This window comes from Strix aluco, chromosome 23 (assembly GCF_031877795.1).
Source record: "Strix aluco isolate bStrAlu1 chromosome 23, bStrAlu1.hap1, whole genome shotgun sequence".
Taxonomy (NCBI): Eukaryota; Metazoa; Chordata; class Aves; order Strigiformes; family Strigidae; genus Strix; species Strix aluco.
This window is the reverse complement of record NC_133953.1, coordinates 2,379,883-2,394,281: the sequence shown is the minus strand read 5'-3', so window position 1 is coordinate 2,394,281 and position 14,399 is coordinate 2,379,883. Positions and strand designations below refer to the sequence as shown.

Genomic DNA, 14,399 nt, shown 5'->3' with positions numbered 1-14,399 from the left:
GTGTGTCTCCATGCACACTGCTCTAATGGAAGAGGATAGAGAGCACAATCCACATTCTTACGCAATGGAAAAGGGAGTAAAATGAACTGAAGAAGTTCTGTGCACCCTTCACACATTGTCAGAGACAGCTCTTCATTCCTCATTTGGTTTTCTTTGGGTGTTTTTGTTTGTTTTTTAATTTTAGTATTCTGGTACTTACAATGATGGGTTCATATCCTAAAGCAACCAGAGGCAGTGCAGTTTGGCAGTCTCTGCTCTGGCACCAGGCTTGCAGTGATAATATTGCACATAAGCATAACAACAGTGGGCACTGACATTTTGGTCTGAGCCTGCTACACAAACAGGGCAGTTCATGGAAAGTCACCTTCAGCTGCTGATCTAACTTAAATTAATCTAATTGCATTAACAAATGAAAACTGTGCTTTTAGATACACATATTTGTGTCTATGCATGTATCTATGTGCATACACATATATGTATGTAGCTAGCTAGATTTTTTTAAAAAAGGCTACAGCCTTTCTGAACCTTTAGTAACACCAGACCTCAGCTACGCTTAACTGTTTCAAGTAGCACAGGCACTGTTTGAATGTCAGAAGTGAGTCTCTGAACTCTGGTAAATATTCTTTAAATACATAAGATCCTAAATAGTTAACAGGATGTGCCAGCCCACAACAAGAAGTGCACGTGTTCATATTTAAGAGAAAATCATCATCATCATCTTCACTTCAGAGATGAGTTAAGGATTCTGTATCTCTGCAACATCCAGTCACAGAATAGGTCTGCTGAAAGTGCTAAACTTGCAGGAAGAATGCCAACAATCCACAGGTCACTTTTTGGCAGGTGAAGGAAGGAAGGAAGTGACTTTTAAATATATGTATTTAATTTTAAAATACCTGTGTACTTAGGAAGTTTTAAGGTGCATGTTGAATGCCTGCTTTTTCCCCTTGAGAAATCCAGTGCTGTGGCTATCTGTGCCAACTGACATGAGGGTCTGGTGTGGTACTGTGGTTTTTTTGGCATATACTGCAATACTACTTCCACTTGCACTGCCAATTAACTTGCATACTTGCAAAAATGAGTCTGGCAGTTGGAGGACAGCTCTTGCCCAGATTGTCTCCTTTTGCTCATATTAAATATTCCCTCGTGCTCAGCACTGCACAGAGCAGTGCAGAGTTATTAGTTGGTGTTCCCCAAAGCTGGCTGTTCATGTCACCAGTGTGCCTCTTACCCAGGCTTCTGCAGATTGGTAAATGTAAAAGGTTAGTTTCTTATTTTGAGCGGCTGCTCTCCGAGGTTTGTTTTTGTTTGAACAACACTGAGATTAATAAAAAGTATCTCTTAATTCTCACCTGAAGTTGGGACTCACTTTTCAGGTATCATTCAGTCACCTGCATGAGCTTCCTGCCAGCAGCCAGAGTCTCTAACCCATTACGCTTCAGCGTACCTGCTTATCAGCACGAGGTACTGCAAGCCTAGCCATTTTGGGTTAGCTGAGTGTTCTTAATGTTTAGGGATCTTCAGAAATCCAACTCCTTTTTGTATAAATTTCCTACTTCTGCAGAACATAACTTTAATTTTTGCTGTGACAGGATTTGGCTAGCCAACCTCAGAAACTTTGCTTGTAGCTTGAAAAATGAAATGAATATTCTCTCTTACAGAGCATGGGTGTAGTTCTTTATGTTTTGGTCTGTGGAGCATTACCTTTTGATGGACCAACACTCCCCATACTGAGGCAACGAGTTCTTGAAGGAAGGTTCAGGATCCCTTACTTTATGTCAGAAGGTAACAATGTGTCCTCTTATGCTCTTGGTGTGCTAAACCTTGAGTAAATTCTAGAATAATCTCTGCTGTAATACAGCAAAGGGTGGTGCATCTGCACACTAGATCATGGTATAACACACTATTCATTTTCCAAAGAAACACAAATAAGCCTAGGTGAGCTGTATGCGTTTGCAGGTAGGCTGCGAGGCAAACCAGCCCATTTTTCCCTGCGCAGTGCATGGACATCCCAGTGTGGCTGTGCCCATAGGCAGGGAGAGAGTTGAGATGGAAGCTGAAGGATCTCTCAGCCCACTGTGAACAGAAAAATGGGGATGCAGGGGGAGAAGGACACTTATGTAGCAATTAGCTTTTGGTCTGCAAGACCATATACATTTTAACGTGGAAAGAAAATACACTAGGAGCAATATCACTGTGAAACGAGAGCTGTGGATTGGGTGTTTCATCGTTTTTGACAGCATCTGCTAAACAAGAGCAAAAAAAAAAGTGCACATCTAGTTCATGTGTCAGGTTCTCACCGTCATGTATCTGGCACTCCCACATGTAACTGACATCTCTCCCTCACTTAATTGCCCCATCTGTTGGGTTTCACTCTCCCTCATGCCTGTTCAGACAAGAACAAGTGAGGCCACTTTTATACAGGGTTTGATGTTGCCCTTCAGCTTCCCTGTATAAAAGGGTCTCTAAAGCAGATTACTTCAAAACCACCGTCATGAATCAAATCCTCTTTTGATATACTACTTTCTGTGCCTTTTTTTTTAAAGGGAATGAAATTTTTTTATTAATTAAAGTCTTTGAGCCCTGTTGTTAAGGGTTCTGTGGCATAAAACATTCTGATCTTCCCTTTTTCTTGCTGGTGGCATGTACTCCTGTGCACCACCTCTGAAAATAGCCACTGGTGTATCTGTAGTGCACTTGGTTGTCTTTAGCAATGCCATTGTGGCATCACAGCAACCCCAGCTTCATGGGCATAGTTTGCAGCCAGCACAGAACAGTATTGTGTTTCTGTGACTTCGCTGACATGGGTGTGTGAGCTAGATCCAGGTACCTTTCCGTGAGTTGCTGCGACTGCAGTGTAGATCGGCTCTTTGCTGCTCCCCTTGCTGGTCATTTCGTGATGCAGGGAGTGGGGAAGGGTGTGCCTCTTCGCAAAACTGAAAACGAGAGATAAACAGGAATAAATAGCCAGAAATCTCTCTCTGAACTATTTGTTATAACTACCTAAATGGACCGACTGTAACTGTACTGTAGCCATGTCATTGTCAGGTAGAAATGCACAGCAGATTGATAAGCTCCCTTAAAGGAACTTACATTAACTTCCTATCATATACAAACTGCACGTTCATCTCTCGTGTCCTCATCTTCCAAAAACCAACTGAGATCTGAAGAAAAATCTGATGGTTTTAATGGTGTCCAGCATGGCGTGGGCAGAAAGCAGCAATGGTTTGGTGTGTTCAGAATTATTCTGGCACCTAAAGCTACTGATTGTGCTTTGGTCTTCAAATTAAAGCAGATAAACCTCTAGACCCACTGGTTACTATTCACAGCCATGGAGAACTTATTTTTACCTTTGTTTTTGTGACCACTAGGGCAGAAATAAAAAAAAAAAAAAAATCCAGACACTAACCCTAGTTTTGCCAATCCCTTGTTTTAGGAGCCTAGACAAGCTATTTCAAAATATGCTGGAGAAGGATGCTAATTACTCCCTACCACACCTCACAGAGGTTGTTTGAACCTGATAAGTTAATGTTGGCACTGTACTTAGAACAGCACAAGCACTTCCAAAGATGTATTAAATATTACTGTTACTCTCATGTGGGAGCTGTGTAGAAGGAATGGCACTGTTAGCCATACCATGCATTTAAAGAAGTTGTGGTTTTGTCCTTAATGTGACTTTTAATCTTGTTTTCAGAGATCATTTTAGCCTTCAGGAAATGTATTTAGCACAGAAGTCGGCTAGAAGTAAGGCAGTTTCCTGTTGTCATGCTCTGTAGTGGTGGGTCTCAGGTGAATATATGCAAGTGCCTCTTAGCAGGTTGGTAATTTTTTTTTTTTCCCCAACAGAATGTGAACATCTGATTAGAAGAATGTTGGTCCTAGACCCATCCAAACGGTTAACTATTGCTCAGATTAAGGAGCACAAGTGGATGCTTATAGAAGTTCCTGCACAGAGACCTATTCTTTATCCACCAGGACAGGAGAATGAGCCTTCCATTGGAGAGTATAACGAGCAGGTCTTACGGCTAATGCACAGCCTTGGAATAGACCAACAGAAAACTATTGAGGTAAAATAGACTCAAACAGCTATTTGTCCCTGAGGGGAAGGTCTCCTGTTTTGTTTTTATGGCTAGAATTCACTACCAGAGTTGCTTGCAACATTCTTTTTTCAACAGTTAGGGGGAAAAAACCACGACAAAACAAAACTGGTGTTGTATTTTACCTGGTCAGACCCTAGCAAGGGCAAACATTTTAAACATGCAGTGCTGCTGCCTCCCTGTCCTACTGATGTCTCAGTCTGTGCCAGCAGACTGATCAGGAAGAGGAGAGACACGCTTCAAGAAAGTTTCCTAAAGATCATCTCTAGCAGAGAGAAGGTGCCTGTGTTACACAACCTGCAGGCAAAATGGTGTGCAGTAAACCCACAGACAGCTTCACCTGTGTGCCTTATGCTGGCCAGCCACACCCAGCTATTCCAGTCCAAGGCATCCTTTGCCCCTAGAGGAAAACATCCATGAAAAGGCAGCACTGTGCGAGAGAGGATGCCCCTCTGTGTCAGGAATCCAAATTAGACCCCATGGAAAAGAATAATGTGTTCTGGTCACATATCCCAGAACTAGGTACTATTCCTTCAGTGTATTAACTATTTAAACAAGCACACATTTCAAAAAAATGGATGTTGCAATTGCTTTAAGTTAGAGGACGCACAGAAATACAGTGTTCACTGTGTAAAAAATGGTAGCCCAACAGGGCTGCCTGTTACAATGGTGATACTTGCTGCTGCTTACAATTGGTCATTTCTAGAGATTTGTTTGTTAGTTAAGTCGATTCTTAAGTACAGAAGTAAAATAAAGGAGCCATATTAGGTCCCATGCTGTTAGATTTCCTGGGTGGGGTTGGGTAAACATTACTTGTCAAATGGAGAGAGAGGAGGGGAAATCAGAATGCAAAGTAAATTCATTTTTATCTTCTAAGAGGATGGAAAATGAAATTCAAAAAGCATACAAGCAGTCAACTGTCTGTCCAATCGTGCTTATTACCAAACATAAATCATAAATGCTAAGGCTCCCTGTGGAGTTGACAGTCATTTCCTTTAGGATGGTCAATGCTTTAAACCGTAGTGGAGGTTGGCAGTTTGAGTACTTTCTGCTAGAAGAGGCTAGTTTCTGTACTTTGCAGAGGCTTCTAGTGACTTGGAATGGCCAATATATTCAGGAGGTCCTGGAGCTTAGTCCCTTCTCCAGGTTCAAATCTCTGAGTGTTCAGAGTAGCACCTGAATGTTACCTACAAGTACTGTTGCAGCCCAGAACATACTAAGCACCTGTGAGCTTGCCACTAACCTATGGTTGATGCTTTTCTTTGCCTGGCAGTCTGGTTTGAAACTTTCTCAATTCAGAACAGTGTTTGCCTACCCCCCTGCCTCTTAAATATTTTTTTTTTCCCCTAGAGGGCAAGTCTTTCTTCCTAGTCTCGTAGAACATAAAAGATAACGCATATTTGGCTGCACCCACACTTTCATGCTTCTCTTTTTCAGTCTCTGCAGAACAAGAGTTATAACCACTTTGCTGCTATCTATTACTTGTTAGTGGAAAGACTCAAATCACATCGGAGTAGCTTCCCCGTGGAACAGAGACTTGATGCTCGTCAGCGTCGGCCAAGCACCATTGCTGAGCAGACAGTAGCCAAGGTAAGGTCTCATTCCTAGCAGAGGTGGGCTTAAGGTTGTGCAAGACATTCTTCTCTTTCAAAATGGTGTTTCTACACAGATTCACTTAAAATCCATTGCTATTTTCTTATTTCTATAGTATGTAGACTTGCAGTAACATTTCAGAAAGACATTTTTGGATTTGCCTCTTGTCAGAGCTGTAAGATGACAAATCAGTTGTCTGGCATGCCTCCTACAACTGTTTGTGCTGTCTCCTCCCCAACACCCCTCCCCCCTTCAAAAAAAGGGCATTTGGAGGGGATTGAATAAGTTTTAAATGAGAAAGGGAAGTTGCTTGCATTCTAAAACCCAAAATGCAAACAATGGTTTTGGCTCTAATGGGTATCTGTGTGGTTTGACCTTAACTCCCAGGTTATTTCCCAGTTAAAGGGGAAGTACTGTGTCTGTGCTTCTAATTGGAACGCTTCCATTTTTGAGAATTTCAAACCTTTTGTGGGGACATCATGGATTAAAGGGTCAGAGAAATACCATTTCTGGAGGCTGTGCAAGAACTGGAACATCTTTAATGTGATTGACAAGTTGTTGAATTTATGGAGAGCTATGCTAGCATGGGGACTAAAAGCATGCAGGCTCTACTTAGTGTTATAAACATAGTCACTCTAAAGGGTCTTGTTGAAAATAAAATTACTTTCTCCCCTGCTGTTCTCTAGATATGCTTTCTGTCTCCCATGAAATGAAGCATGGTAAAGAATAGTAAAGAGGTGCCCAAAACATTAGGATCAACCTATCAGGTTAAGATAGCAGTTCATTGTGATATCTTAAGTACCCAATAAAAATATCGTTGTCATGAGACTCTTAATGGCTCAAGAATCAGAGATTTGTTCCTAAATAATGTAATTTCTTTTAAGATTTGCACCCCTTTTTCCTCCTGTGACCCAGCAAGAGCCCAGTTTCATGGGAGACTTCGCAGCACGGCTGCAAACCTCTAGGTGCATAGAGCCCATATGATGACTGATTTAAGTCTTAAGGATGTCACATGTATTTTATCAAGAGCAATTCTGGGTGCTTCTTACCTCAGGTACCAGCCCTTCCATTGCGGAAGGCTGCCCACTTAGCATCCTCTCCAGTTACACTGACTGATTCAGCACAGGCTCTAACACTATTCAGGCTGCTTCTTCCCTAGTAATTTTCTTCAGAAAGAAAGGTCATGTACTGTTTGTGTCTTACTCCAGTAATTCTTAGATCTTTTTTTACATGTTCTTTTGTTTCATTAAGATACACAGACACTGTATAACTTTTGATTTCTATTAATGCCTAACTGGAAACATGAAAGACTTGGCCTAAGATGATGCAGACTTATTGTGGTCTCAAGTAAATATTCTCTCAAGTTCACAGCCTCCTAGGTACTGTATTGCTGCTGTATAGAACAAGTGCCCAGACTCAACTTCCAGGAGAAATCACAACCGTGCTGATCCTTTTTTGCTTGAGACAGCAAGACGCTATTTGGTTTTGGATTCTGTTGAAATGAAAGCCAAATCGTTTCAGCTATGAAAAGACAGATCCTGGAACAATATGGCTGACAAAGATTCAAACCAGCTATTTTCTTCAATAGTAGTTCTAATGATAGAAAGACACAGCAGTCCAAAGCAGATTATTAATTATAAGATGTATTAAAAGCAGGTGGAGACAGATGAACAAGGAGGAAGAAAAAACCTCCTAGAAGGTAGTTCCTTATTGTACTTCCTCAGGACTGCAAGCAATCTTGCAGTTACCCCAAGTAACAAGATAATTTGTTTTCACACATGGTGGCACCACAGGCTCCTGTATAAGGCTACTTGTTTCCCTTTGGACAGGCGAGCTGTGTGGATGCTGCACTTCAGGAAATTAAGGTTAAGAAACAGTAAAAAGTGTTTTCTTAATTCTGCCATGCTTGCCTTCCCTGAGGCACCCCTCTCCCTTCAACAGTGCTCCCTCTGTTAAAATACCTTCTTTTAGATCCAGCCTGTTCTATTCTCTCATGCTATTCTCTCAATACATGTTAGAAAAGTCATTGAAACTAAACCTACGCCTCATGGTAGTATTAAGGGGTTTTGTACTGAATATAAAAAGGATCAGAAGTTAGAGGGCTAGTAAGTACTCAGCTTCAGTAAGTAGCTAATGAGATTTGTTGGTGTGTGTATGTGCTGTCTTTAAAGACTAAGAATGTAAAATTCATCAAGAATGAGGAAATAAATCCTATGCTTCTGCTTTGGAAATGGGCTAGGTATTGTTTAGTTTGTGACTTTGTATGTTGGTTTCTGCCTAAAACTGTTCTCGTTTTTGAGTTCTTAAAATCTTTTTCAGGCACAGGCTGTGGTACCCTCAGTTAACCTGCATTCACAAAATGCAAGGTTGTTGCAGTCTCCAGGTCTTCCCTCAGCTTCAGGAGCAGAAGCCTTTTCATTCCCTCCATCCAGCTGCCAGGGAGAGACAGCATTTATGGAGGAAGAAAGAGTTGAGACACCAAAGGTACAGTTTAAAATCACCCTACTGTTTTGTCAGAAATCACTAAGGCTAAAAAAAGATTGTTACCTTTTAAATTACTGCCTAGTAAAAGCACAGCTAGTGGTAGTAGCTGTAGCTCTTCAATAATTAATTGAAGATCAGTTCCTTCTGACAGGGTAGAGTTCATCATCCTAGCACAAAGCACTGTGAAGTCAGGGCCAGAGCGTTTGGTAATCCAAACTAACGTCACTTCATTGACCTTGGTACACCTCCTGTGTCTTGACACTTGCAGGTAGCTGAGCTGGAGGGCCCTTCTGCTTCTCTGCTTTCAGTAACCTTTTCCTCAAAGACCCAATGTTCTCAACCTGCTCCCAGGCACTTACTCTTAAGCATATGCTGTCCCCAAAACTCTGGTCACCAGCAAGTTCTCATTTCTGGGTAACCTCTCAGGATAGACAGCAAGTCAAATACAAAGACCTTTTAGGATCTAAACACTTGATTTGTTCATTTTCTTGTACTAACTAGACAGGCACGATGTGTTTTGTTTCCCTAAATTTAAGTATTCTGAGTATCAGAGTTCGAGGTATTCCAGATTCTTTTTCTACTTCTCTTTTGCATATAACTTGCAAAAGCTGTGTCTCTTTTTGATCACTAATCTGCCTCTGGTGTTCTTTGCTTACATTCCAATCTTAACCACAGTCATCTGTGAAAGAAAAATCAACCTACAAAAAGCAGGTTTTCTACTTCTTCTCAATTGTATTTTTAAGAGCCCTAAAGACTCATCACATATAGCTTCTAATACAAAAGGTTCACTGCTGAATATCTAGAGCAACGTACTCAGCTACTTATCCAGAAATTCAGACAAATGAGAGCAGGAAGGTATAATGGAACCTTAACCATAAGCTTTCATTGCCAGCTAATGCAATTAAAATACCATGCACTTAAAATTCCGTATCTCTGCCCATTTCATAATAAGCCAGCCAAAAGAGTAAAATTTTTTTTTGCATAGTAAATAGCCAGCAGGACCTTCTGATTGTCAAAAACTATTAAAACTGCAGCATCTCCAATAAGTTGTAGCAGTTCTCAGCTAGGCCCTTTCTGTAACTAGGAACGCCTGTAAAATCTTCACTGGGGACCATGTGAAATTGCAGCTCTGGCTAATGGGTTTTGTTTCCTGTAATCAGACAGGAGGACTTTGTGTAGGCTTTCCACACTTCCACAGTTAACAGACTTAACTGAACTCAACTAATAGGATGTGAGGACTCCACAGCCTTACAAATGTATGGTTACAGCTTAAGTCTCTGCAGGGAGCTACAGGCTGATCCATTTTGCCTTGCAGCTTCGAGGTTTGTGACGATACTCTGCAGGGTAACAAAGAATAGGTGAAATACAGGGAGTTAGCAGTTAGACCTAACTAAAGCTAGTTAGAGGAAGGGGAAACAGCCTAAAATAATTACATTTATGAAGTATATTACGCTCATGAAACTTCTGTTCGCTCTCACATCACATTATAACTTTAATTTCAGCGTACTGTCTTTTGCCTGGGGCTGGCTAGGTGTTTGATTTCACACTTGCCATTTTGAAGCTTTCACTGCTCACTTACTGGTTAGTTACCGACACTAAGAGTGTGGCCCTGGTTCTTACCAGTTTCAAGTAACCCTCTGTGTGGTCTCTTTCAGCCAAAAAGCAAAAAGCAGTTCAAAGACATTTAGAAATTAAAATTGCAAACTTTATTTTGCATCCCCCTTTGCTTTTATAGATGCAGTTTGGCCACAGTAAATCAACAAATGGTGACTACAGCAAGATGTCAAATCACAGTTTACTTGGGAATATTCAGTGTCTTAAGTATTACAGAACATGTCTGCTAAAGACCGCCAAGCTCTGATGCATGTGCCGTGGTAGACTGCAGAGACCCAACTGCCCACGTGGTATTGGTTCTCTTTTTCCTTTCCAGGAGTTCAGTAAATAGTCTCTCCAGTGCTTTTGCTGCCAGATCAGTAGAAGTCATTTGAATGGGAGAGTCACAAATGGAAATTAAGGTGTGCAAGAAATTAAGCTTAAAGATATAATCTGTTTTTAGATATAATGCCATTTTAGAAGCAGAAGATCCAGAATTTTCCTGTGCAAGCATCAGCATTTTACTGATGCTCAAAATATTTATAGCTATTTCTTGATACTGCTTTAAATGTTTTCCTAGAGTACTACCATGTAGTTTGCTTGCAAGACCATTTGTTAACATCTACTGTTAATGCAGTGAAACTTCTTTTCCAAATACACTTGTTTTCAAAATACCAAAGGAAAGGTTCAACAATTTTACATAAAATCACCCGTAGCAGTGCCAGGTTTTATGCTAAATGAATGTGTTGTTTCATCCATATATTACCCAACCTGATCTACGAAAACAGTAGGAATGACCTGTGCAACAGGACACTAATTAGAGCTTCTGAGGTATTACAGAACAATACCCACCCCAGAACTGCATGGTATGCAAGGCCGTGGTCCTCAAAACCCAAGTAGTTCCATATGGCAAAGAACTGGTTAAGGTACAGAAGGTTTCAGGACAGACTGATTTGAAGAATAAAAACAGAATTAACCAATATTCAGTATTTTAGGTTTGAAAGATACCTCTAGTCCAACCTCCTGCTAAAAGCAGGTCTAACTTCAAAGCTAGATGAGGTTGCTCAGAGCTTTATCAAGTTGAGTGAATCCAAGGAAGGGGATTCCACAGCCTCGCTGAGCAACCTTTGTTTGCAGAGGAGCACCATGAATCAGAACAACTTTTGCTGGAAAGTGTGTGTTTATTGTATTATTCTTGAACACATCTCTGCAACTCTGCAAGAATGCTGCAGAATTAAATAAAGACTATTTTTTCATAGTGCTTATCTGAGCATGATAAATGAGCACAGTAGGTACAGTAAGGGGAAACAACAATATTGTACATTCCATAAATATTTTATATCTGTGACTAAGCTGGAACAGGTTTTTAATAATTCTTTTTAAAAAAGCAGCCCTGGAGAACACAGTACTGTGGAAATAAATAGTATTTAGATGTAGGGAGTAGAGTACTTAGTGTCAGTGGTGATCCTGCCTGGAGGGATTTGTTTGTCATGCACAATTCCTAACAAGTCGTACTTAGCTCGGTAGATTATAGGGGGGTTCATCAATTTTAAATATCCAGGTTGCCTTCAGTTCACATGATAGCAGATATTTCTTGCACTTTGGGGTGATGCTCTGTGCACATAATTGAAAGCTCTCCATCTTCCTTGTACCTTTTAGGTAAATGGCTGCCTGCTAGATCCTGTACCTCCTGTGGTGATTAGGAAAGGATGCCAATCACTGCCTACCAGCATGATGGAAACTTCTATTGATGAAGGAATAGAGACAGAAGGCGAGTCAGAAGAGGACCCTGCACAGGCATTTGCAGCCCTCCAAGCAGCTCGCTGTGGGAAGCGACGTCACACTCTGGCAGAAGTTACCAACCAGCTGGTGATGATGCCAGGCACAGGTACAGAAGTTAGCACAGACATCTCAAAGCTCAGTTCCTGCTCCCAGCACTCAATCTAACAAGCCCAGGATGAAAACCACTAGGTTTTAAGACTGACAAGCACAAGACAGAGTTTCTTGGTTTTGTTACTTATCATTTGCTATAAAGGCCAAAGAGAAAAAAAAACAACCACAAGACACCCCAAAACCTGCTGTACAGACAGTATAAAACCAAACCAGCAAATATACAGCTGGCTACAGTCACGTGCAACCCCAGCAGCACTAGTAAAGTCTGACACTTGGCTTGTTCTTTTTCATGTCACTAAATGTCCCCAAATCATTCATCCCCTAGGGATGCGCTGGCGGAGTAGGACAGTGGGGAAACAAAACCCTCTGGATTCTTAGGTAATCCAAAACCAGCAAGATGACCAAGCCTTTCAGCTCAGGCTACAGTCTTGTCAGGATTATCAACAGAAAAAAAAATACACTGAACCCTCCAAACAAGCCAGTGAACATCATCTGCATAGCCTCTTATCGCTGCGATAATATAAAAACGAGTAGCAAATCCCTTTCTGGTACTGAAAGTGTTAAGTTACGATTACTTTATGAAACTTGATTTTTTTTGGTTTTGTTTTCTCTAAGACAGTCACTGTTGGCAGGAATAACTTGAGCCTATGGCACTTAGTTTGCTTTGCTAAATTACTGATGCACTTTCCTTTTATTCTGGCTTTTGTTTTTTGTCACAGGGAAAGTCTACTCACTGGATGAAAACTCATCTCTGGGCAGTATTGATTCAGAGTATGATGTGGGATCCATTCAGAGAGAGATTAAATTCCTGGAAGACACCCCTTCCTTGAAAGAAATGGTGCTGACTAACCAACAAGCACCCAGAATGACAACACCTTTCATAGGTCTGAGACCTGCCAATCCAGCCATGCAGGCGCTCACCTCCCAGAAGCGAGAGACCCACAACCGCTCTCCTGTCAGCTTCCGAGAGGGGCGCAGAGCTTCTGACACCTCCCTCACACAAGGTAATGATAACCATTGCCATGACATGTTATGCCCAGGCACGGCAGTAAATGCACTCCATACACAGAAGCACCAAGCCACCTTGTGACTTGGTTGTTACTCAGCTTCTCTTATATTTGCTGTGCTAACCAGATACGAATTATCTGATTTTCTGACAAGGGTTTTGCTCAACTCCTCTCCAGGAATTGTAGCATTTAGACAGCACCTCCAGAATCTGGCACGAACCAAAGGAATCTTGGAACTCAACAAAGTCCAGTTGCTGTATGAACAGATGGGATCAGAAGAAGAATCTTCTCTGACATCAACTGCCACCCAGTTGCAGGACCTCATTAATAGTCCTCCGCAGGTACTTAAACCAGAACTCAAGCTCCATCTTTCAGGTGTTAATGCTTTGCGACAGATAAGGAGAGGATAAGGTATTCTGGAGATCTGAGAAGAGCTAATTTACAGCTAACATTCCCTCTTCTCCTTTCCATCTTCTGCAGAATAGAGAATAGGCATTTGCAGGCTAGCCTTTACCGTCCTCAGGGTGTCAGTGAGATGGCCGTGTTCGCTTTCCAAATCCAGCATCTTATTACTGCCTTTAATCTGAAGGATGTTTCAGATTTAACAAAGCCCAATAACATCTTTCACTGTTGGAGTCTGTCTGATATAATTGTAAAAAGTGCAAGAGCCGAGTGATGACAGCCTGATTTGTGTAGTGAAACGCTAAACAGCTTTTAACAGCTCTCTAGTTACTTGTTTCAGATGGAACAGGTAATGGGAATGTGAGTTTCTTTAAACCCCAGGAATGGAATAAAATGGGTAAGAAGTACACAGGCACTGTAAGCAACTAATGTTCCAGGTGCAGCCTGCTATTCTTAAAGCTCCAGCTGTTGCTTTCTGACTGCTGGAAAACTTTAGTTCTGACAACCACAAAGTTGTAATGTTTTCACAAGAATCTCACTTGATATAAACACGCTGCAGTGCCCATGTCAGCACTCTCCAGCTTGCTAGATGCCTGCTCCACGCTTCTCCTCTCCACCACTATTGAAAGCTTTTTGCCTTCTGTTTTGAAGCTGAAGTGAGCACTGCACAAAAGCACCTTCACTTTGGATGGTTTTCTAACCCTGTACATTTACTATTTCAGAGGGCAAGTCAGAAAATACATTATATACAATATCATTTTAGTTACAGATGTAAGCCCTTGCCATTTGGCAGCACAGGTACTTCAAAGCTTTGTACTTCAGGCTCCTCACCATGCAGTACAAGTGGTGAGTGACACCAGAGACCAGTCCGTGTGGCAACTATGAAACCTCTGTCAGGGAAATCCTTAAAGAAAGGGTTGAGGCAGAAAAGCCTTTTCTGGGGATGAAACTTGTTCCTCTTCTTTCTGCAGGAGGAAGCATCTCAGCAGCAGCAGGAAGCTGCGTCTGCTTTTCCTAATGGTGCACATCCCCCATTATTATCCAGACGGCAGAGCTTAGAAACACAGTACTTACAACAGAGGTTCCAGGTACCATACCTCCCCTCTACTGAGTTAAACCAGCTGCTGTTACCACACAGCAGACTAGTCTCTTAGATTTTATTACTCGGGGAAAAAAAAAATCAAAGGCTAAATTAGCAGAGAAACAGCATAACTTCAAATTCAGCTGACTTTTCTTTTGTCAGACATTGACCCTAATCATGCAAAAAAGACTACATTTCTGATATCTTCCTACTCAGTCTGTTACTGTATAGTTACAGTTATTAAAGCAATTT

The 14,399-nt window shown here is 41.4% G+C and overlaps 2 protein-coding genes across 7 annotated transcripts in view; one reads left to right on the top strand and one right to left on the bottom strand.

Annotated features, from left to right (window-relative positions):
- The window catches only part of ALG9 (ALG9 alpha-1,2-mannosyltransferase), a 126,294-nt gene that overhangs the window by 40,976 nt on the left and 70,919 nt on the right, over positions 1-14,399 (bottom strand). For 3 of the 4 annotated variants that reach the window (XR_012626203.1, XR_012626202.1, XM_074848711.1), the window contains exon 15: positions 2,828-2,933. Coding sequence is in view for 2 of the 4 variants with exons in the window: in XM_074848711.1 (XP_074704812.1) it covers positions 2,828-2,933 (106 nt within the window). In the remaining 2 variants the exon portion in view is untranslated. Of the gene's footprint in view, positions 1-2,556; positions 2,934-14,399 lie in introns of those variants that run through there. The other variant, XM_074848708.1, reaches the window with a different exon arrangement.
- Positions 1-14,399, top strand: part of SIK2 (salt inducible kinase 2) — a 59,530-nt gene that overhangs the window by 39,358 nt on the left and 5,773 nt on the right. For 2 of the 3 annotated variants that reach the window (XM_074848705.1, XM_074848707.1), the window contains 8 exons: positions 1,659-1,782; positions 3,844-4,064; positions 5,532-5,684; positions 8,007-8,171; positions 11,424-11,652; positions 12,377-12,661; positions 12,842-13,005; positions 14,038-14,154. In XM_074848705.1, the coding sequence (XP_074704806.1) occupies positions 1,659-1,782; positions 3,844-4,064; positions 5,532-5,684; positions 8,007-8,171; positions 11,424-11,652; positions 12,377-12,661; positions 12,842-13,005; positions 14,038-14,154 (1,458 nt within the window). The remainder of the gene's footprint in view (positions 1-1,658; positions 1,783-3,843; positions 4,065-5,531; positions 5,685-8,006; positions 8,172-11,423; positions 11,653-12,376; positions 12,662-12,841; positions 13,006-14,037; positions 14,155-14,399) is intronic. The other variant, XM_074848706.1, reaches the window with a different exon arrangement.